General features: G+C 38.2%; 1 protein-coding gene across 8 annotated transcripts; it reads right to left on the minus strand.

Annotated features, from left to right (window-relative positions):
- Positions 1-211: 211 nt before the first annotated feature.
- LOC132175496 (protein MICRORCHIDIA 6) lies at positions 212-23,189 on the minus strand. 8 transcript variants are annotated; one of them, XM_059587467.2, is made up of 20 exons: positions 22,967-23,189; positions 15,694-16,065; positions 15,306-15,380; positions 15,160-15,194; positions 14,124-14,202; positions 13,904-13,993; positions 13,748-13,823; positions 6,860-6,938; positions 6,331-6,459; positions 5,428-5,526; positions 5,184-5,285; positions 4,952-5,098; positions 4,337-4,429; positions 3,784-3,835; positions 3,562-3,673; positions 2,262-2,467; positions 2,061-2,173; positions 1,423-1,502; positions 924-966; positions 212-360 (listed from the first exon to the last, which is right to left on the minus strand). In XM_059587467.2, the coding sequence occupies exons 2-20, from the start codon at positions 16,055-16,057 to the stop codon at positions 250-252; spliced, it is 2,085 nt and encodes a 694-aa protein (XP_059443450.2). In that variant the 5' UTR covers positions 16,058-16,065; positions 22,967-23,189; the 3' UTR covers positions 212-249. The 8 variants fall into 8 exon arrangements, with proteins under 8 accessions (XP_059443450.2, XP_059443451.2, XP_059443452.2 ...); XM_059587468.2 differs by lacking the exon at positions 22,967-23,189 and adding an exon at positions 20,367-21,177; XM_059587469.2 differs by lacking the exon at positions 22,967-23,189 and adding an exon at positions 18,056-19,844 and having other exon boundaries at positions 5,497-5,526.
- Between the last annotated feature and the right edge of the window lie 792 nt (positions 23,190-23,981).

Here is a 23,981-nt window from a genome sequence, read left to right on the forward strand (position 1 = left end):
CTAGTTTTATCTACTACACTTGCATGTTGAATTTTTGTTGATTGATTTTGTCTGGCTTGTGCCTCTAAATTTTAACTAGTTAAGTTTGTTTGGGAACACCTATTCACCTCTTTTACGGGCCTTTACAAGTTGCAACGATCTTATATCCACCTCACCCCTCTATAAGGAAGAAAACTTTAGGCTACACAGAGCTATCACTACAACACTAAGCTATAAATGAAGGAATTGGATAAAAAGAGCAAACAGAATCTATATTAAAGCATTCTTTTCATCCTTCACAGTGCTTAGGGATTTTAATTCACCCAACATCCGATCATATTCATGTTGAACCTCCTCTATTTCAATTTTGAGCTGTGTCACCTGCACATTCAAAGAGATTGATTCTCATTAACTGGTTAAATGAAAATCTTACAAGTTAAAAGAGCACCCATCACTTGCTCTAATGTAGGTGATAGGATAGCAATCTACAACTTCAAGAATCAGAAACTCTGCTGGGCTAAACATTATACTATTCTAAAATTTGTTTGGTACTTGCACATTTGGACAAACATTGAAATGAGCCTATTTTACATGATGTATTGGATAAATTCTAGGGGTTTTGGTTTTCCTACATGTCATTAGAGTTTTGGACCATGGAAAATTCCTTGAAGGGTTTCCTTATTATTTTCCAGTTTTATTTTTTGGATGACCCCATCCAAAAGGAAAGAAGTTTTCCTACAGATGCTACACGAAATGAAGTCATCTTTAGTGGGTTACCCAAAAACCACAGTAGCAAAGTTTTTTTTTCAATTAAATGTCAGGTGTTTTGAGCATAACAACAGAGATCAAAATTTTTTAGCACCAAGTACAGAAATAGTACAGGAATCTAACACAAAGACAGAAATCTAGAACACAATTAGTGACTATTGGTGTATTCGAAGTACCTTGAGTTTAAGTTCTTCCTCCCTCTTCTCATATTCCAAACATCTGAAAACATAAAACAAATAAATAAGTGCCTTTTGTGAGCATGAATTTTAGTTCCTCATAATTTGGAGTGCAACTGTTGATTTAGTCAAGATATTTTCACGCCAAAAAGGGCTCTTTGCCATGCAACTATGCAAGCATGAGCCAGTGCTTTGTATAAATAGCCAAGAAATATGATACTATGAAGTAGATCTCCCATATCTTGACCAAAATGTCAACCCCTGATATCTGGATTCTCCATTCAATCTAGTCAATGAGCTCTATCTCAAATGGCACCTCCTCAATCCAAAAGAGCAAAGTAGAGGATGAGGTCATAGGATCACAGCTCACGGGACGCATGCATACGTTACCAATTAAAGGGTGGGAAAAAGTGAAACAAAATTCCATCTAATCTGTTATTCTATGTGGTCAAGTGCAAGTGCAGCTAACCATGGAGGACTAAACACCTAACATACTTACTCTGCATGCAGCTTCTTGTTTGCTTGCAACAAGTTTACAGTCTCTTGATCTTTCGGCTGATTATCGGCAGCATTCAGTGCCTACATAAAATGCATGAAAGACGTTAGCAAAAGTTCCCTCCCCCCTCTCTTTCCCCTTTTATGGCTATGAGATTATTCTTCAATAAAGGAGTGCGGGATATGATCACCCATTAGAAGATTAATAAAGTTCCTAGTTATTAATCCAAAGCAAAACCGTAAAGCACTCTATAGAGCAATCAATCGTGCATTTTGGCTCAGAAAACAGTTCTGAAAAGTAAACTGTGCAATGAAAGTAACAAGCAAGATAACAGAAAAGAAGCCAGATATTGGTCGAGGAGTTTTCCCTTTTACACAGGAAAAGAGGTAAAAGAAAAGGATGATTTCATTTCAAGGTTGGTTTGCATGCTTTTGCAGACCCACCAGATCATCAATACAGGAACAAACAGAACGTTAGCATTAATGTTATATTCCTCGGTAGTCTCTGTATAGCCAATAAATTCAAATTAATCAATGTAAATAGAGAAAGGGGTCTAAATTTCTTTGATCTAGAGTGGGTGGGTGCAGTAGTAGCAGCATTCAATGTCAAAGAAAATTAAATTACAAGTTGCCCATCCAGACCTGTATATCCTGACAATGCCCAGAATCAGTTACATTGACCACTTCCACTGCCTGCCGTTTTGCTTTTTCTACCTCTATTATATCACCATGTTCCTTCCTCTTCACACGTAATCCTATGCCAACACAAGGCACCATATCATATGTTGGATAACGTTTATTAAGATTAGAAATTATGAAAAACGATTTTAAATTAAAAAGTACCGAGTTCAGATATGCTTTGAGACTTGGATATTGATTGCTCTGATCTTCCAAGTGCTGCTTCTAAACCACTAATAGCAGGCGAATTTATCTTAGACATGTCAGGTTGTTTGCTAGAGTGTGGCATACAATGGGATGAAACCTGCGGGGTCACTGGTACTCGAGGGATTTTGTTGGAATGGTACCCAATTAGTCCACAATGATAATCCCTGCCAAAGTTCATTAATGTGCATCAGGGAGGTATTACAAATCTGCTATGATACCTTGACCTACTATTGGAGCATTTCTCCACCACACAGAAGTGACACGGTACTATAAGCCACAATTTCATCAAAATATTTGTCTCTTGATTGCATTTGACTAAAACCAATGCAACAAAGAAACTGATGACAAGAGTTGAAGAAAAGTCACTTATTTTAATAATAATGAAAATGATCCCATACATCAATTGAAAGAAAATAAAATATAATTTAGATACTTAAAAACCCCATCTAAATGCTATGTAAAACTGAAAATTTATTAACCACCTTCTATTTGTTGGATGAAAATCCCCTAGACAAGTTTCCAAAAAAAATACAAACTTTATCGCTCCAGCAGGATTAGGAAAAGGGAAAAAGAGCAGGACAGTGAGAAGATTGAAGGGAAATTTTCCATAATCACAACAAGATACTACACCTTCCATTTCATATTGTTGGCCAATATAGAAAATCCAACGTTGTAAGTTAGACATCATTTAATGCCTTTTTTTTTGGAGTAAATAGGAGGGAAAAGAAGGGAAAGAGGGATCAAGGTGGTTTGAGATCCCAATATAATCCAGTTACACTAGGGGAGAGGAGAGATATGGGAATACTTCCACATGAGGTTGGACGCGACCCATTTGGCAAGAATGTGCGTAGAGTTGATAGTACGATGGAGTTTCAATGCAGTCCAAGATGACATTTAGCTGAGGAGGTGGTAGACATCTCTGACAATAGATGCAATTTGCCAGTCCTGGACATGATGCTGGTTCAGGATGGAATACATGATGACCAAGGAATCACTTTCCACAATGATTTAATGCATTGTCTTTGAACTAAAAAGGTATAAATTTTTAAAACTTTCCTCCTTAATCTAAACTCAAATAAAGAAATGAAAAGGTCCTACAAAATTTTCAAATAAAGGAAAAGATAAGTTAGGAAAGTCTTAAATTATGTCCATTTACTTTAAAGTGGACAATATTTTGAGATATTCAAATAAAATAGAGGATCAGCAGCACGGGACGAGAAAAGTACTTTTTTTTTTTTTAATGTTAGAAATAGCTTACCAGTATTCAAATGTCATTTCCTTCAATCGAGCTTCAAGCTTTTGGAAAAGGGAAGTTCTCTCAAAATCTTGCTTGTTATGAGTCGGTTCAATGAAATTTGCTTCCAATACACCTAAAATAACATTATTGACATTAGGCACCTCAAAACTCCAATTTTTTAACATAATCAACCTCCAAACAGAAGGAAAAAATTGATAAAAAGAGGGCTATTGCAGCTTTTACCAACAACCCCTCTACCCCTACTGTTTTGATAGCTCAGAACCTGCCAAAACGGCTGCAAGAAAAGAGAAAAAAGGCAAAGAATTAAGCGCAGCATTTCCACAATAAAATATGGCATGATAAGGAATTTTTTTGGGAGGACAGAAAGTTGAAAATTCACACAACGAAAGTATGAAACAGCTACACACTGAGATACTGGGAGAAGAACAGAAAGTTGAACATTCTCACAACAAAAGCATGAAACAGCTAGACACTATCTAATTATGACAATAATCAGTAGAACGCTACAACAACAAAAACCAAATAGCATATCCTCTCAACAAGGACAGAAGGTGAAGTCAAAGGTTCAATCCCGAATGAGTGCCTGAGATTCATTTGCCTATCTTATTAATACTAACAATAACAATAATACTAATAATAATAATGAGGAGGAGGATAATAATACTAATAACAACAACAATGTAAATAGTTGATAAGGAATTTTCGCATCATAACAATTTCACTATCGCATCGCAACACCAATGGAAGTGAAACTCATTTTCTAAAAGGTCACTACCAGTATTAGACGGTTCTTATGGTAGACATTGAATCCGTGAAAACCCACAAGTGGAGCTTCTTTAAGAAATCCAATTGAAGTTATAACTTGACCCTGCACAATCAAACAAGAGAGATGCAATGTAAATGACAGCCACTGCATATATCAATCACCAAAAAGTGACAGCAAATATGAAAGTACATCGCATGTAGGTCAATGCATGCTTGCACCAAATCTAAGATTAAAATTAAATTTTTAAAAAAAAAATGGGAAAAAAAAATGGAGAGAAAGGTCACACGCCAGTTCCATAAGGTGTGTGCATTCCATTTTCCTAAAAAAAAAAAAGGATAAACAAACCATCCACCATGAGTAATATCAAAATGGATTTCCTTCAAGTACGAATCGACCTTTTAAGCAAAAATGGATTTTAACTAAGAAACCCTACAGACCTACAGCCAGGCCAGGGAAAAAAATGGCTCATCCAGTTCAAACAGCTGATGAGAATACAATGAACATTGTTTGGCACTTGACAAGAGATACGATCGCAACATATAAAATCCACAAAACTCACTATTTTGAATGAAGACCAACAGAGTAATCAGATAAGAAAGAAGTTGACAAAAATTTAATACCAACCTCCACACATCCACCAGATTGAGGTCTGTACAAGATGAATTCTGGGAATTTGAGATCAAGGGCAATATTATGATGCTCAACAACTCGCCCTCGCAATATAATGTTGAATCTTTCAGGAACTCGCAAGTATAAGATGGACAGGTATACCTGTGGAACATGAGGAAACCATAGTAAGTAAAAATTGATTTCTTGTACATCTGATTCAGGTATATAGATTTTGTAATATGCTTACACGGAGAGAATAATGGAATTGATTGGCAATGTGCTGTTCATTTACTGTCTTCCAACCAGGGATTGTGCCAATTTTCTTGGTCTCCCCACTAACACGAATATCCTGCAACCACCGTCCAAGGGAAGCCCCCATCATCAGAAAAGACGCTAAGGGGGTGTGTTTTTTTCTTTTATTTTTCTTTTGTGTGTGTGGGGTTTGTGGGAGGGGGTGTTTACCCAACAAAAAAGGCAAAATAAATATCAACCTCAGGATCTGATTCAAAGTCAAGTTCAACATCACCATCATCATTGAACCATAAATTGTAGATAATAACCTTTGTGCCATGAGCCCCAATGTCATCAAACTGCCATCAAATTGTGGTAGAAGTGAGAAAAGTTTGAAAAGGACTCTAAGAGCTAGGTAAACTGCAAGAAACATCTATGCAATTGCTTTCTTCTACATCTGTGAGAAGTGAGAAAATTTGGTAATTAAACAACTTCACAGAAGGAACGCCTTCTTCTTAGACAAAAATTATATTTTAGTAAAATTCACCATTACGGCCAGCGGGCTTAGGGTCAAACAGTGCATCTTCCAATAAGAATTGGGAGGAGGGAGATCAAGACTCCCTAGGTGTGCATAAAACTTAACAATAAAAAATTAATACTTAAAAAAAAAAAGAAGTAGAATTCACACTTACGAATTCAATAGGTGACTCAGAGCAAAACCATGTAATCTACCAAATAAACCGACTAGAATATTTACGTATTATTAGAATTTGTTTATTTTCGTTTGTATGTTTATTCCAAGTTGAGCATATATATTATATACATGCTCCAGCTCGAAGTGGTGTGTTAGAATGATAGGAGTTTCTTTCAAGAAGTTTCTAGAACATGTGGTGAGCCCCACTAACTGTCAATTCATGAGTTGTATTGTGTAGCCAACTTTTCTATATATTCGGAAGAATGGAATAGAGGCAGAAGGAAATTCACCCCCATTTCTCTTACATTTGCAGATTCCCATCATAGTTTGTTTGTTTGTTTTTTTTTTTTTTTTGATGAATCAGATTCCCATCATAGTTAACACATTATATCAATTAGTGGCAGCATACAGATGAGGTGTGGAAAAGAGCAAGTTGCAACATAAGAAAGAAAATTTTAAATGAGCTTACTTGCTTTAAAAGCTCTGCTTCTGTTGAAAATGGAGACCACTGCAACAGCATGGAAAGGTTAGACATAAAATGTTCTTTACCATGTAATATGTCCAGTGCGCCAGTTGATGCATTAAATTCATAATCCACCTGCAAGCGACATGGTGGGTTACAAAGTAAGAGAAACCTCAGCAGAGAGAGGATAACAGAGCAAGCTGCGCCATCACAGTCCACAAAACCAGAAACCACAAAATAATTGACACCTATTAAGACTTTGAGATCTAAAGTTTACTAGCATGCAACAGGAACTACCCCAGGACAATCACGTGTTGAAAGATAACCTCATTCCTTAGTGAAAATCAAGTAAGCATATTGTGTTACCTGAACAAACTTATAGCATTCTAAGGCACATTACATACACATACATCATAGTAACACATTTATTGTTCATACATCATATTAACGGAAAAGCTTTCAAGTAAGAATGGTAGGTTTGGCAGCGTGTCCCTCCTGGGTACTACTATTCTTACAGTAGAGAAGTGAAACTCACCATGGGTACTACTATTCTGTCATGGCCTGTTTTTGTCAAAAATGTATAAGCGAGGAGACCAATGCTTTGAGTCATTGTCCTGATTATGGAATACACTAATATTAGCTGACAAGAAGTTCGAACTGCCAACCATTTTTTACAAAAAAAAAAAAAAAGCAAATGAAAATGAAATCTATCATATATAAATATTGACTTTTGGCATGTCAATGATATTTCACTCATCATTTTTCAAAAGGATATAAAAATAGAGAATTATACAGATTGAATTATACGGAAAAGTAAAGAAACAAAAATGCAAGAGCTCTGAAAGTCATAGACTTGTTGAAAGTGTGAAAAATCAGATGGACCCCAAGGGCCTAAAAGTATTATATCTTCTTGAAAGTCAAATTTACCGAATAATCTAGAGTTAAAGAGTACTATTTGGTGTGCTTGAGAAACTTCTGATTCTTTCCCTCATTAACTCCAAAAAAATTGGAAAAAAAAATGAAAAGAATTTATCTTTATCTCACATTCAACATAGTACCAAAGCAAAAAATCCATCAATTTTCTAGCATGCAGTTGCCATTCTGAACTTCACCTTAGTGTATCCACTAACTAGTTAATCACTTAAAAGATAGAACAAAAAACATCTGAACCATCAGATGGACCCCAAGGGCCTAAAAGTATTGCATCTTCTTGAAAGTCAAATTTACCGAATAATCTAGAGTTAAAGAGTATACTATTTGGTGTACTTGAGGAACCTCTGATTCTTTCCCTCATTAACTCCAAAAAAATTGGAAAAAAACATGAAAAGAATTTATCTATATCTCACATTTAACATAGTACCAAAGCAAAAAATCCATCAATTTTCTAGCATGCAGTTGCCATTCTGAACTTCACGTTAGTGTATCCACTAACTCGTTAATCACTTAAAAGATAGAACAAAAAACATCTGAACTATACAGGCCCACAGGGTTCTAATAATCTTTTGATCAATTAAATGAGTTTCCATTCATTAAACCTAAAGGATGGTGCATACGTGATTCATGTGTTACACCAACACCATCAACTTCTCACCTTTATAAAATTCTAAAGAGGTGAGAGAGAGGGAGAGAGAGGGAGAGAGAGATCCCTGAAGAGATATTTCAGGAAAATTGTGGCTATTTTCGCCAACACTGTATTCTTGTTTTCTGTTTTCAGTTTAAATTTCTCACTCTTCTCAAATACATTAACAAAAAGCTCAAAACATAAAACACTTCTCAAAATACAAAACACTTTTTAAAAAAACTGTATTCTTACCTTCTTGTAGGAATATTTTAACCAAACAAGTGCTTAACTTTTTTTTACAAGTAATCAAAATTATCAATAAAAGCGCAAAAGGCACAACCCAAGTACACAGGGAATATATAAGAGAATACCTAACTAGAAATAGAAAACAAGTCAAAAAATTCATGAAAACTAAGCAAATTAAGAATTAAGGTAACTGTCTAGTGGTAAAGAGTTTTGAAAAAGAAAGAAGATAATTCCAACCCGCCAAACGACGCTCAATCCTCTCAATAACACCATCCCAAATTGATTTGGCCTTAAAAGGAATTTCCAGCGGAAGGCCAAGATACTGCAACGGCAAAGAAGACACCCCACAACCCATAATACTGGCCAACCCATCAACTGACGTTACCCACAAGAACCAATTATGACTTGGCCAGATTAAAATTCAAACCGGATACAGCTTTACAGCATAAGAATAAGGCAAGCAAATAATGGATGTGATCTAGTTTAGCCTCACAAAAAAAACATAAGGTGTCATTTGCTAACCTAAGATGGGAAATGTGAAGCATATCTGAGTTCTCAGATCCCACTGAAAAGCCTGAAAGAAAGCCCCCATCTATGGTAGCTGAAATCATTTTTCTAGGAGCCTCCATTACAATGACAAAGGGCAAAGGAGACAGAAGATCTCCCTGTCTCATACCACAGGAGCTACTGAAGACACCGGAATGAGAACTATTCACCAAAATAGAAAAGCGCACCAAAGAAATACAATGCAATATCTAGTTACGTCATTTCTCCCCAAAACGACACCTCCTTAGCAAGTACTGTAGGAACTCCCAATTAACATGATCGTAGGTCTTCTCAATATCCGGTATGCAAAGCACTTTTGGTTCACCCAATCTGATCCTCTACCCAAGCACTCATTAGCTAATAAGAACGAAGTTAGAATGCCTTCCTCTAGTAGACGCATTCTGGGGCTTCAAAATAATCTTATCTACAACCCTCTTCAGTTTTCACCCTATTGATTAGGACTTTGACAATAATCTTATAAACCCTACTCACTAAACTAATGGGTCTAAAATCTTTAACATCAATAGCCTCTGGCTTCTTCGAAATGAGAGCATTAAAAGTAGCATTACAGCTTTTTTCCAAACTTACCTCTAGCAAGAAAATCATGGAACACCCTCATAACATCTTCTTTAATCATATCCCAACACGCTTGGAAGAAAGCCATAGTAAACCATCAAGGTCTAGCACCCTATCACTATTCATACCTTTCACCACCTTTAACACCTCAATCTCCTCAAACGGTCTCTCTAACCAAATGGCCCCCTCCTCATCAATAGAGTCATAAGCAAGGCCATCAAGCTTGGGTCCCCAACTAAACTGTTCGATAAACAATCTATTATTGAAAACCACAATGTGTTTCCTAACCTCAGAATGATCAAAGGAAACTGATCCATTGATCAACAGCGACTTGATGAAGCTATTTCTCCATCGAGTGAGCCACTTGATGGAAAAACTTTGTACATTTGTCCCCCTCTCTTAGCTAAAGAGCCATTGACTTTTGCCTCCAACTCATCTCCTCCAACAATGTTACCCTCTCCAAATCACCAATAGCCATGTCTTTCCTCAGCTTCTCTTCATCACATAACACGCTCTCTTCCTCCAAACCATCAAGAACATTTAACACCTCCATGAGATTCTTTTCTGGTTCTCCACATTGCCACACACTTGCTCATTCAAAACTCTTAAATCAGCTTTCAAAGCCTTAATTTTGTGAGCCAAAACAAAGCTCAGGGAGCCTTGAAAATGATAGGAAGACCACCATTATTTCACTTTGTCCACAAAGCCTGCCCCTCTAGAAGGTTTTACTTAAGCAAATTGAGCAAGTTCCTCCTCAAATAAACGGTCTACTAAAGGAGATAGTACATAATTAAGAGGTAATCTGGTCACTAGGAAAAGTAAAAAACAAATAGTAATCGCACCGTCAAGTGCCGAAGCAGAATATACAGCAATGACTTGTATTACTAGTGAGTTGACATGGTTACAACATTTTCTCCGGAGATTGGATTCTCATTTTCTACTTCTATCACATTTGTTTGTGATAACCAAGTTGCTTTACATATTGCACCTAACCCAGTTTTTCATGCAAAGACCAAGCATATTGAGGTTGATTGTCATTTTATTTGACATAAGATACTTAGTGGAGATATATCTACACCATTCGTGGAGTATGGAGACCAGTTAACTTATATGTTTAACCCTTTCGGTGTACTAAAACTCTCCCCCCCCCCCCCCCCCCAACCACGGGGGAACCTCCTCTCTTTTTTTTTTTTTTTTTTGAAAGGTAAATAGAGAAATATTATAGAAAGCATAAGGTGCCCCTAAGCATACAGGAAGTATACAAAAAGGATACCAAAAAAGAAAAAGAATAAGCAAAAACAAAAACATAAAAAAGAAGGAAAAACACCCACAAAAACCCAAAAATAGGAGAAACCTCAAAAGCCCCTACAATACCAACCCCCAAAACCCTAGGCAAAATTACATCGCAGGAAGAGCCCTCTTGCCTCTGTCCCGACTAGAGCCAACTCTCCTTGCATCAAAGTTGATCGAGGACTCCAAATTCTTCAGCTCCCTTCTCCCTTTAGGCTTAGGAGTGGAGACTAAAACCTCTTGGCACTGCCTCTCATCAACTGGAGCCATGAAGTTCAAAAACCTCTTCGCATCCCCCTCGTAAGAGATCCCCACAGACTAGATCTTCACCAAAAACGGCTAGCCGAAGGAGACTTTCTGACCGCTCCCCCACCTGGCTCCGACAAGGATTGGACCACAGTCCAAACCAAGGCCTGAGATGAAGCACCTAAAAACGGCACCATTGGAGCACTGATCGTCGTCACAACCTCGTCAATTAGAGAAGCGTTCATCTGAGCTCCTCTGCCTACCTTCAATCTACAGTAGTATCTCAGCACCGATTTGGACTTCGACGAGTAGATAGGTGCCCCACACCCCAACATCACCGGAAGAGAAAAACGAAGCCTTTCACCCAAAGTGGCTGCCCCCAACAAAGAGGCACCAAAGGAATCTGACCCAACTTCAATGAAAATCGGCCCCAAAGAAAACCCCTCAGTTCCCGAGTCTACCATATCAGCCACAACCACCAAGGAAAAAAAATCCCGTGCTTAGAAAATGCTGGACCAGCTCTTGACGAGTACCCCAAAGAGACACTCGCTGCTACCGGCGGCGGAGACGAAAGAACAAAGGTAGAGTAGGCTTGCGTAGAGGCTTGCACAAAAGGGAGAGGCATGCATAAAAGACACTGGAACATAAGATTCAAGTCTAAAAGACACCGAAACAAGACCGGAGAAAGTCGAAACAAGACCATCAACAGCCGCCGACAACGTCAGACATAGAATCACACATGTAACCGAGACTCGCCCTTCGTTCACTCCAACACCCATCGAAGTCTCATAACCCGTATCCAAAGAAGCATCTGACCTGAAAACCAGGTCATAACCCACCAAAACAGCCTTCTTTATATTGGGCTTCGGAACCCTTGCAACTGGACCTAGCTCGAAACCGAGCCCTTTTGAAGACTACCTTAACCCTCTTAAGCATCTTGCCCGCCTTATGCTTAAGCCAAGAACGCTTAAGGCAAAAGCTTGCAAGCCAAATCAATCCACTCCCCAAAGAGTGGGAGAAGCTTTTTGAATACGCCATCCTCTTTTTGCGCCAAACCATCAACGTCACCCTAGATGCAGCACATCGAACTGCACCTAGAGCCATCAGAAGCACAAAGGTTATTACCTAGGGGACTGAGCGATTGCTTCTCCAAAGCGTAACAATCCACCGATTGTCGAACCACCGCGGAGCAATCCAGACCAAGTGGATGATTCTTCTCCAAACCACCCCAAATCACCACCTACAGCACTTGTTCCAGCTCCAACACACCCCGCGGAACTGCAATCTGAACCAAAGGCCCGCAACCTTTGACAGAGACAAGAGCCACCGAATGCACCACCTCTGCAAACGATGGAAACCCAACTGCCTTTCCATCGTCTTCAAGAAAAGCCAAGAATTTAGACAACTCCCCTAAAACACGACTCCAAGCCCGCCCATCAGGCCTTCAAGAATTAGAACCAATCCTCTCCGGCCACCCATGTCGTAGACCGCCACCTCCAAGAACCTACCAGACCTATTCCCACTTCTCCGCACGATGGTTACCTTCGACCCCTCCCTATAAGACTTAATGAAATCCTCAACCCCAGGATTTCACAACACCACTTCCACCATCGACAGCAGCCACGCAGTGCATCACAAGCCCAAAAGGACTACCCCTTGCAAAATCTTTCCTTTTCTCCACTACCCTGAGCTCTAAAGACCCTTTCCCCACCGAGAACAGAAAAGATTTAGCCTCCACAAAGAACCGGCTTTCCATACCCAACTGCACATGACAACTGCTGAAGGGGATCGAACTAGACACCACCACGCGCCACTCACATGATCGCTCTCCAATGTGACACAAACTACCTATCGTCTGAGAACCACCTTGACTGAATCACTGCTGACGAGACCAAAATAGAACAGCCCAAGACCTAAACTCTTGAAAGAACTTTGTGGCACCTTTCACACGAGTAATGAACGTAGAGAAGCCGCCGAAGCAGAACAACTACAAAAGAGAGAGAGGGAGAGGGAGAGCTTTGCCAAGGATATTTTGGAACCTCCTCATGAGAAGAAGGTGAAGGAGAAAGAGAAAAATTAGGCAAAGGAAACCATTTCCCCCACTAACAACCAATGCCGACAGGCAACAACCATTTAGAACTACGGGAAGCTGAGTTGACTCCTAAAGAGCCCATACTAGAGGCTTGGACCTTTTCTAACACTGTAGTAGATAACTTAGCCCCCAGACAAACGGGGTCACACACATTACCTTTCCTAGGCCCGACTTGCCAAAACAAGCATGCAACTTTCCTAACCTGCACACTTTGCTGCCAAAAACGAAATTAGAGAGCCTTGTGCTTAGAGGAACTATTGCTACCTCATCACCGGCCATACATAATGGGAGAGAGGCAAGTGTTGCGAAAGTGAAACCGGGAGTTTCTCCTTGAACAGAAGATCTTCGGCGAGCGGCAACCCTTCCACCAACACCTGCACCGTCAATGATTGTCGACAAAGCCACTGCTCGCCGCCACCTAACCCACTACCAAACCCAAGCCTTTGCCCGAAGAAGAGGATACCCAACCCAAGGCTTTCTCATCCATTTGCTTGTGGGCTTCGGCATCAAGGGGAAAGAGGAAAAGGTTGTGGCCTTCCTTTCTGCCCTTGATGAGGAGCATTATAGGGAGGATAAGATTGTGGGTTTTGAGTATTAAGGGTCTAGGGTATTGATGTTCTATGGGGCTTTTGTTTGGGTTGGGTCGGTGTTTTGTTGCAGCTTTCTTGTATATTGTGTTTGTACATAGGGGCGCCTTACGCTGATTTTTATATAATTCGCATTAGTTATCAAAAAAGTATATTTTCAAGTATGCATATGTATATATGCATGTGGGTGTTTATAAGGCAGTATGGCTCATATACGGGGTCACTAAACACAAAATTTCAATGCATAAAGATTGAAAAGAGTCACTTTCGAATTGAAACCTGTTATTCAGGTGGCGGCTGAAGACGATAGCATCTGCGCCAAGTCTCATCGTACTAGTCTTGAAGCCGTTTCCATCTGGAAGACTACAAGTAAACCCAATTAATATGAAAGAAGATAATCAAAAGAAACTGTAGAGTGATTGCTACTATTCATACATTGTCCAATGGCTGATTTAGATTTCTTGTCTGAAAACCCAAAACTCATACAACGCCTGATTGCTACAGGATCCATTCCACCACCATCATCTAATGACAAGTAAACAGATTTTACATATAGGAGTTAGCAAAAATATTCCAGTATAGAATTTACTGGTGAGGACTTCCAGATCACAGTAACAATCATATTCTGATTGCTATAATTTCAAATACATGATACCTTGGATTAACAATGCTGGACCTCCATCCTTTGGATTTGTGGTTTTATCTACAAGGACAAAAGTGGCTCCATTTTGGATCTATCCAATTTAAGAAAAGAAGGAAAAATAGTGAAATGCATAACATGATATGATAGTTTGAGACAGAAAGAAAAATCATAATCACAACACAGCCAATTAACATCAAGAGCATATACAATCCCGCAAAAGCCATAACAAAGAACCTAACTGAAAAATCTTGTCTTTCAATGAAGAAGTGTTGTGCTTTTATAATAAAATATCATATAAACCATCAAAGAGGTGAAATTTAACTGGCCAAGGAAACGCTTAAGCAGAAGCCCATGACCTTATAGGCTTCCATATACCAATACCTCAACAAGTAACCAAAACAGCTATCAAGCATGGCATTACCATAGCGTAACAGGAAGATTTTTATGTCTTCTACATAGTCCCACCATATATATTCCAGCCCCATTGGCAGCATTGCTAAATCAACAATAAACCTTGTTCTCTCTAATTTTCCACTGCCTCAATTTTTTTACTGCTTTTCACATAGATGTTAAAGGCGTACTCAGCAAAATAATTCTAATGTCACACAAAGATGTACCTAACAAAAACCACAAATAAATAGCCTACTCAGCCTCTTTTATTTTTTTGTGTTTTACAAAGAAAGAAACTAAAAAAAAAAAAAAAAAAAAAAAAAAAAGAAAAAAAAGAGAGAGAGTAAAAGCTTAAGACTAAGAAAGTAATTATCTCAACCTAAAAGTCTGAGATTAATATGAGCTACACTACTGAAATATACAAAACCATTTAGTGGGGCCTTTCTTTGTATACATTTTGTGTACTAGGGTTGCGCCCCTTTGCACTTATCAATGAATTCATTATTTATCAAAAAAATAAAACCATCCAAAAAAAGAAATCAAAGTATACTGTTATCATTCAAATTAATTTGCAACATTAGAATGATTACACAACCCCAGCACCACAACGAACCAAAGCAACAATATAAAGTACGAAAATTCAAGTTAAAAAGCTCACCTCATCAACTGCGTTGTCAAGCAGTTCTGCTACAGCTGCAAACAGGAAGCAACCAGAAAAAGGCAGTAATGCAAGGTGCCATAAATCCACCAATCATAGATATAAGCACAATTACTGAAACATGCAAATTCATTAGTTGCACATACCGCCGAAGACCCACTTATGTGAAGTGGCATTTGAATGAAGGAACAACGGGTGGACATGTAGATAGTTTTTGCCATCTGTAATAGAAAAAAAGCATAAAAATGTAAGAGAACAATATATCAAGCTTTCATAAATCATGATGCAGGTGCTACTGTGCACAGAGCATGAGGGTTTATCACAATTATGCGACGGAAAAGCCTGAGCTAGGAAACATCTAAAACCAGAACATTCATATAGAGCTGCATTACAACCACAGCTTCTCAGTGGTCTGCTGGACAGTATTTTAGGAGCCAATGATGACATGGCCATAAAATTTCAAAGACCAAAAATCAGCAAAACACCACATGCATGTCAGCAAACATTAATATGTTATAGTTGACAGGAGAATACTTTGAAGTGAGACTTTAGAACCAAGCCCATCATCATAGTTCCCAGCTTTCCAGAATTGCCTACAAAGTGGTGCAGGACACGTAGGTGATGTGGAAGGAAGACTTGTATCATCCACTGGAGACTGCCCTTGATCCCATATTCTAGAGCTACTTTTACCAGTACTTAAAGCATTTGAGCCTCTATTTTCTTCAGATTCTTGCCTTCCACATTGGGTTTGAGATTTGTGACGCTTCACTAGTTGAACCTTATTCTCTTTCTGTTGTATTCTGCCCCCAACAATACCAGGCTCCAACTTAACAGCTTTCACATTCAGATGTCCACATTCATCATCACTAGATAAGTCCACAATGTCTATAAAGCTCATCTTGAGCACTGTAAAAGAAATTAAATTCATGTAACTGGTTACAATAGGTAAAGAAAACAAAGCTTCAACAGGCCCGAAAGATATAAAGATCAATCAGCCAAGAGAGTAATGGGGCAGTATAGATTAAAGCATGGTTTATCCCACCATGCTCCAAATTTTGTTATCATAAGTAGAAAGTCCAACCCTATATTCTAGTGCTTTGGGATTTTCACTGTCTTTAAGAGTAAAATACGGTCTACTGTTGGTTGTCCCTTATATATAGTATAATCTTCAATATATTTATACATTTCTACCAAAAAAAAAATTAAGAATCCAACCACCAAACCAACTCCACGTAGAAATGCCTTCACCTCCATTGACACCGTTGGCACCCATTTTCCAGACTTTTTTTTGGAGACATTAAGATGTACAGATTGGATTAATTTAAATTTTTTTCGTACTTGAGAGATTCTATAATTAACCTTTTTCAGTCAAACTTCCTCATGGATTCAACAGTAAAAGGAATGATGGAAGCTTTAATTTCTTATTGTTCTCTGCCAGCTAGTCTCAGGAGAGAGAACTTGGACAGAAATAATAGCCAACATTCTGAGCTATGGTGACTATGCAGACAAAGTAATGCAAGCCTTAAACATATTTGAAAGTGCATTATCAATTCAAGGAAATATCAATCTGAAACTACATAAATAATTGTCCATCTAGCATAAATGAGTGAATTTTTAATTACAACAAATGAAACCAATGATTTTTATTTATAATTAATTCAATCTTATTAGAAGTGTAAAGGGGCACAACCCAAGTGCACAGGCAGTATGCAAGAGAGACGTCCAACTAGGAAGCAAAAGAACAAAAAACCAAAAATTCTAGAATATTAGAAAAGCGAGAACTAATGTAGGCAGCCATCCACACATAAAGAGACTTGAACATGATAGCTTTCAACTCTATGACCATTCTCTCACAATCTTCAAAATACTCGCGTTATCTCCAAATACACCACATTATGCACAAAGAAAGCGTCCTCCAGACTTCTAAATTGTGATGGCTGCCAAACTGACCTCTCCAACTAGCCAAAATCTCCACCACCAATTGGGGCATAACTACATGCAAATCTCTAGCAACTTCGAAGTGGAACAAGAGATAATCAATGGATTCTTTGCACTTCTTGTACATGCAACACTAATCTATCATTATGATGTGCCTCTTTCTCAGGTTATCTAATGTCAAAATCTTTCCAAACATTGTCGTCCAAACAAAGAATGTCATTCTCGAGGGAGCCTTATTTCTCCAAATGCTCCTCTAAGAAAAATGAGAGCCAGAGGGGGACTACGCAATGTAATAGCATATGATCTCAAATGTCTGTCTTTTGGAAGTGATCCAACAAACTTTATCCTCGACACCTCGTCTCAACCTAAGAGAGCACAAAAGATTAAAGAAAGAAATGACCACTTCACCTCCTAATCATGCACTGACATGATAAAAGTAATATTCCACTATAAAGTGTCATTAGAAAGCTGTGCATGACTTGCTACTAAGGTCTTCTTATAGCGAGCAATACTAAATGACACCTAGAAAGCTGCCTTCAAGGTCTAATCTCCACACCATACATCATGCCAAAACCTGATCTTACAAATCTAAAGAAAACCCCCCACCCCACTCTAATGTTTTTCCATACCCCAATCCCATAGGACTCAAATTGGAAAGAGTGCTTTCAATCAAAGTGATCCTACCACCCTTAGATAAATAAAAGTCTCTTTCAGCTTGCTAAACGACGTTTCATCTTTTCAATAATACTATCCTAGATAGATTTGTTCTCAAACAAAGCCCCCAACGAAAGGCCCAGGTACTTCATAGGCAAATAAGACACCCTACAACCAAGGATAGCCAAGCCTCCAACATCTTCCACAACGCCAACAAGGACTAACTCTTATTTAGCCAAGTTAATTTTCAACACCGAGACAGCGTCAAAGCATAAGAAAAGACATAACAAATGATGAAAATGACCTAGATTTTGCTCACAAAGAATCATAATGTCATCCGCAAATAAGAGATGAGACACCGTACTGAAAAACTTGATAAAAGCCCCTTATTCACAGTGGTGGACAGCGTTCTACTTGAAGCCTCCATGACAACAACGCACAATAGAGGGGAAAGAGGATCCTTGTCTCTGGGCAGCCCACCACTATTAAAAAGGGGGATGAAATTCTGTTAATCAACACAGAGAGCGCACAACGTAGATGCAATATTCTATCCAATCGCACCATTTCTCCCCAAAGTCACATCTCCTCAACAAATACAGCAAGAAATCCCAATTAAGAGCATGTTTGGGATTGTATTTGATAAATAGAACTTTTAAATCAAAGAGCTTTTTGGCAAAAGCTTTATTTTCAAGCTTTTGCCAAAAATGCGTTTTGGCCATTTATAGAGTAAAAAAGTCAAATAAGTATTTTTGAAATTTTTTACCAAACAGGCTGGCTTCTTGTTTGGCACACTTTTTTAAGTACTAAAAGCACTTTTTAAGCTCTCCAACACAATTCCAAACAGGCTTTAACACGACCATATGCCTTCTCTAAGTCTAATTTACAAAGCATACCTGGATCCCCTAATTTAATTCTACTGTCAAGGCATTCGTTTTCAATTAGAACTAAGCCTAAAATTTGTCTCCCCCTCATAAAAGCATTCCAAGACCTAAAAACAATCTCCAACACCGTTTTCAGCCTATTTGCTACAACAATAGAGATAATTTTATAAGCGCAACCCACAAGACTAATAGAACGAAACTCTTTAATATCCACCACCATGGCTTTCTTGGGAATAAAGTAGCACTGAGGTTTTTTTCAAACTTACTTTGGGCATTAAACTCACGATATCTTCTTTGAGAACCTCCCAACAAGATTAAAAGAAGGCCAAAGAGAAACCCATTAGGCCGTTCAAAGCTCTCACCACCTCAAAGGCCTCACTATCCTCAAAAGTTCTTTCCATCCACAAAGCCTCTCAACACTAATAGAATCAAAGAGAAGTTCTTCTAAATTAGGTTGTCAACTAAATTGTTCTTAATAAAGACTAGTGTAAAATTGCAGAATGTACTCCCTTATTTCTAATGAGTCTACATAAGTAGAACCATTTACAACTAAGAATTCAATGGTGCTATTCCTTCTGTTCAAATGGGCCATTATGTGGAAAACTTTTGTATTCTTGTCTCCCTCTCTTAGCCAAAGTGCTCTCGATTTCTAACTCCAACTTACTTCTTCCGAAAAAGTTAACTCTCTCAAGATCATTGGTAATCTTAGACTTTCTCACTTTTTCAATATAATATAAGAATCTTTCTTCTGCAACAACATCACTTGGAGCTTATCCATAAGAACCTTTTCTACTTCTCAACATTACCAAAAACTTCCTCATCTTATTTTTTCAAGTCGACTATCAAAGCTTTCAATTTGCGCACTAGGAAAAAACAAGGGTGGCCTTCAAACCTGTAAGACACCCACCATTGTTTTACCTAATCCACATAATTCTAATTTTAACTTCTCAAACTTGAAATACCCTTTATTCCTTACAACAGCACCACAATCAAGCAATAACAGAAAGTGATCCGATAAAAGTCTAAGGAGCCTCTGAGAAATATCAGGAAACTGGGCTTCCCAATTCTGGACCACGATAACGATAAGATCATGTTCAAAAATCAACTCATAAAACTCTAACATCTAGGGAAGAACGAGAGTCACTAGATCTCTCACTCAGGTAATGAGTGATGTTGAAATCCTCTTAATGCACCATGGTAAATTCCACCAACTAATCAACTTAGCCAATATAGAACTCTTCTGTCATTATCAACATTAGAGCCATAAACACTCACAAAAGCCCACTCAAAATTGTCATCAACATTTCTGAAAGAGCAAGCAACAGAAAATGCGCCCCCCCCCCCCCCCCCCCCTCCCCACCAACACACACACTCTCTTCAACTTTCTCCAACGCCCTCCTATCCCACATTAACAAGTTCCCTCTAGAAGCCCCTCTCAAACTCAAATAACGCTGATCCACATGTTGATAGGGTGAAAGACTATACACAACAGCCCTAGACACAAGCTGCAGTTTGGTTTCTTGTAAACAAACAATATCAGTCTTCCATTCTCTAAGGAGATTCCTAATCCTCCACATTTTATCCCTCTTATTCAACCCTTGAACATTTCAAAACAGAATCTTAGGCTTCATAAAGAATTAGTTGGACCCCTCCCTCCCCTTACCTTTGCCTCTACTAGAATGACCTACCTTAAGGTCGTATTAATAGAACGAAAAAAAAAAAGAACAAGCTAACCTTTTTAACTTGTGGCGCCTTTTGTTCACTAAATTAGAAAGAGAACTAGATGGACTTGCCCGACCATTTTGATTTCAACTCGCTTCAATGGTAGTGAACAAATCCATCAACTCATCCTCAAACTCGTCACAAAAGAACCCCACAAAGCGACAGAAACTCATAAATTTTTGAACCACCTAACATAAAGAACCTAAAACTAGCAAATGACTCTTCAATAACAAGGGGATGGTTGTTCTCCCTAGGCTCTTCCCCGAAATAGGGAACCATTTCCGAGGGAGCAGGCATCTCGTCTCCATTGCGGCTGGTCAGGTTTTTCCAACTTCACAACATGCCAACAGGGATGTCTGCACAGTCTCATGTACCTTTCCTAGCCTATTGCCTTCCCCCTTGCTCTTTCTAAGGATTCAAACCTGGAATCAACACTCTCTTCCCATCTCTGAAGGCTAATGCCCACTCTAGGGCCTTAGGACCTCTCGCAAAATCGGAAACACCCAGACATGGTATAACCATCACACCATCAGCAAAAGATATGCCATAAGGTATATCCACATCCATAGACCCATCAACCAGCAAACAAACATCCAAAATTCTAGCTTAAGGGTCACCACTAGCGCATTCTAAACAAAAAACTGAAGCTCTGATAGGCGGCATCGCAGCAGGGTGACCATAGTTAACACCCTTAATAGAGTAGCACCGGCAGTGGTCTCAAAACATAGATTGCTCGAAGCACCTTGGCTCCCCTACCGCCTCCACCAGGATGATCAGTAACAACCACGTGAGGTAGTGGCAAAGCTATTGGAGATCTAGTGGATTGAGCGGAGGGATGGCCCGAATCCGCTCGTTCGCTTGAGCTCGAATGTGGACTCCTTATCCCCTATTTAATTTTCCACTTAAGATTGTAATTGGGCCTAGGTCAACATTGATTTAAAACTCCAAGCCGCATTTAACTGAAGCAGGCCCATGCTCTTAAAAACGCATCCTAGCATGTTGGGACACCAAAGAGGATTTGAGTTAAGTGTGCCCGAACCCGCAAACATCCACCCCTTTGTGATGAGCTTCATCTCCTGAAGCAAGCCGGGCTAAGAAGGGGACACAAGCTCACTCCCACACCAAGAACCACTGAAGGCCCCACTGCGAACTCCTGGCCGAGAGTGATTTAAAACGCTGGGCCCAATAGCACACACCATGCCTGAGTCTTTATCTTTCACCCTGTTGGGACGAGCCACCCCATACAAGTCTAAATATTGTGCACCTGAGACAACAATAAACAAGGCTCTCCCCATTGGCTTGAACTTTAGCTCATCAATTACACTGTTTGCCTGGCCTACAACACTCTCAAGCCAAATAGCACTCTAGCCCTCCCTAACCTAACAATACAAAATAGAAGTATCCTATATATTGTAAATTCAATACATAGACCAAAATACCCCTTAACAAATTCATGTCACCAACATACTCTTTTAACCCTAAGAAACTCTTCTAACATTCCCCCTTTAAGATGGGCATATATATCAAATAAGCCCAACTTGTAACAAACAAACTCTAACCTTAAACATAGCAGCTAACTGGTCTCCAACTTCACGAATGGTGTAGATATATCTCCACTTAGTATCTTTTCTCGAATAAAATGACAATCAACCTCAATATGCTTTGTCCTTTCATGAAACACCAGGTTAGACGCAATATGTAAAATAACCTAGTTAGTAGTTATCACAAAACAATAGAATAGGAGTAGGAGTTAAGAATCCAATCTCCTAGAGAAATTGTTGTAACCATGTCAACTCACTTATAGTATTGAAAATAGTTTACACTTTGCTAAAACATTAGGCATTTTGTGGACCAAACCTCTACCTCCTAGCCACTTATTCCCCAACTTCTTTGTATTATCACCACCATCACTCTTTTGTATCCGCCACCATCATTATTTTCTTCATCTCTCTCCTCGATCACCACCATGACTATCTCTCTCCTTCGCCTTCCCTTGATCCATCAATCCATGTCCCAACAACCATCTCCCTCCTTTGCCTTTCCCCAATCCATTGATCCATTAATCCATGTAGCCATCACCATCTTCCTCTCTCACTCCTCCCACTCAATCACCATTACCACCAACTTATGAGTTTTTTGTTTAAATTAACATAAATATTTTTTATACAACTAAATAATATATTTTCTTTTAGATCTTGACCAAACAACCAAAAAACATATATTTCTTTCCAAAAATACTTTTTATAAGTTTCTTTTCAAAATGATTTTATCTTGAATAAAATATTTTTCTTTGAAAACAAACGCAACCTTAATTTATTTCACTTTCCATCATTTCCTTCAATTCAAGCACACTCTCATGGAAGTTTCTGTAGTAAGATTCTCAATAACACTAGATAATGGCGTCGCTAAGATCAGCAGACAGTGAGCAAAATGGCGTTAACTTGAGCTTTCACTATCACCCATTACAGCTTCATGCCATATCGCTTAATTGGACACCAATACATCCAAAGAAACAACAGTAAAAAGCAGAAAAAGCCCCAGAGAAAACAAAGTGAAGAAGATGAAAAACTGGTAGATAAAAGGATTAGTGCAAGAACATGCAGGGCTTTTACCTTCCTCAGAATAGTCAAGTCCCAAAGAATACCTTCTCTATTTAGAGTAAACAAATTCCATACTCATCTCAAATCAAAGCTGTAAAATCCTAAAAAACCATCTTCCATAACAGCAAAATTTTCAGATCTACCTTTTTCTTTTTTTAAATCTTTTTTTCTCTTAAGCCAAAGTGTTGCACCTACAACAAACCCGAGGCAAGAGATATATAATGGGAATCTCAATCCATATAAAGGGGCAAAGACAAGTAAAAAGCGTGAAGTACGGACCTAATTATGGATAGGAGATTTGAATTCGAAATCAAAAGGTCCTTTTAATGAAAACGCGTCAAACCAAGGTCTCCCAAGACGACACGTGGTTGGGATTTGAAAACCACAAATGTATGCATTTAATGGGGTTGCTTGCCAACTACGAAATAGAAATCTTAAAAAAATAAAACTCTTTTCCTTTTTTACTTCTCCAAAAAAAGATTATTCTCTATTTTTCTTATTATCAAATTTTTTTTTTTTCTCACAAAAATTTTAGATCTCATTTTATTTTTATATCAAATCAATCATTTTTTTTTATTACCGTCCAAACAAAAACTCATCACAAAACTTTTTATCAATTTGGATTAGAGTTCCCTCTCATGCTTAACAAATTTTATTGAATGGATTCTTCTTAATTTCAACTATTACTTTGAAATTAGATTGTTAAGATTTTATTATTTCAACACGATACATAATAAGCTGATAAACTGTGATAATATGGTAAGTAATAAAATGATAAATGCTTATACGATAAAATTTTATTATTTAATTTGAAAAAATTAATTAATCTTAAACCAGTAGATTTCATCAAATCTCAACCATATTTTTTAAGTTAAATATTTTAGACCTTACTATGCAGCATTTATCACATTTTAGGGCTTATTTAGTTTAACAAGTATTTTTATTACTTAAAAAGTCATGCCAAACAAAAGTTGGCATGTTTGGTAAAAAATTTAACTTTAAAAATTATCAAAACGCATTTTTGAGA

Source organism: Corylus avellana, chromosome 3, assembly GCF_965113065.1.
Source record: "Corylus avellana chromosome 3, dhCorAvel1.hap1.2, whole genome shotgun sequence".
Taxonomy (NCBI): domain Eukaryota; kingdom Viridiplantae; phylum Streptophyta; class Magnoliopsida; order Fagales; family Betulaceae; genus Corylus; species Corylus avellana.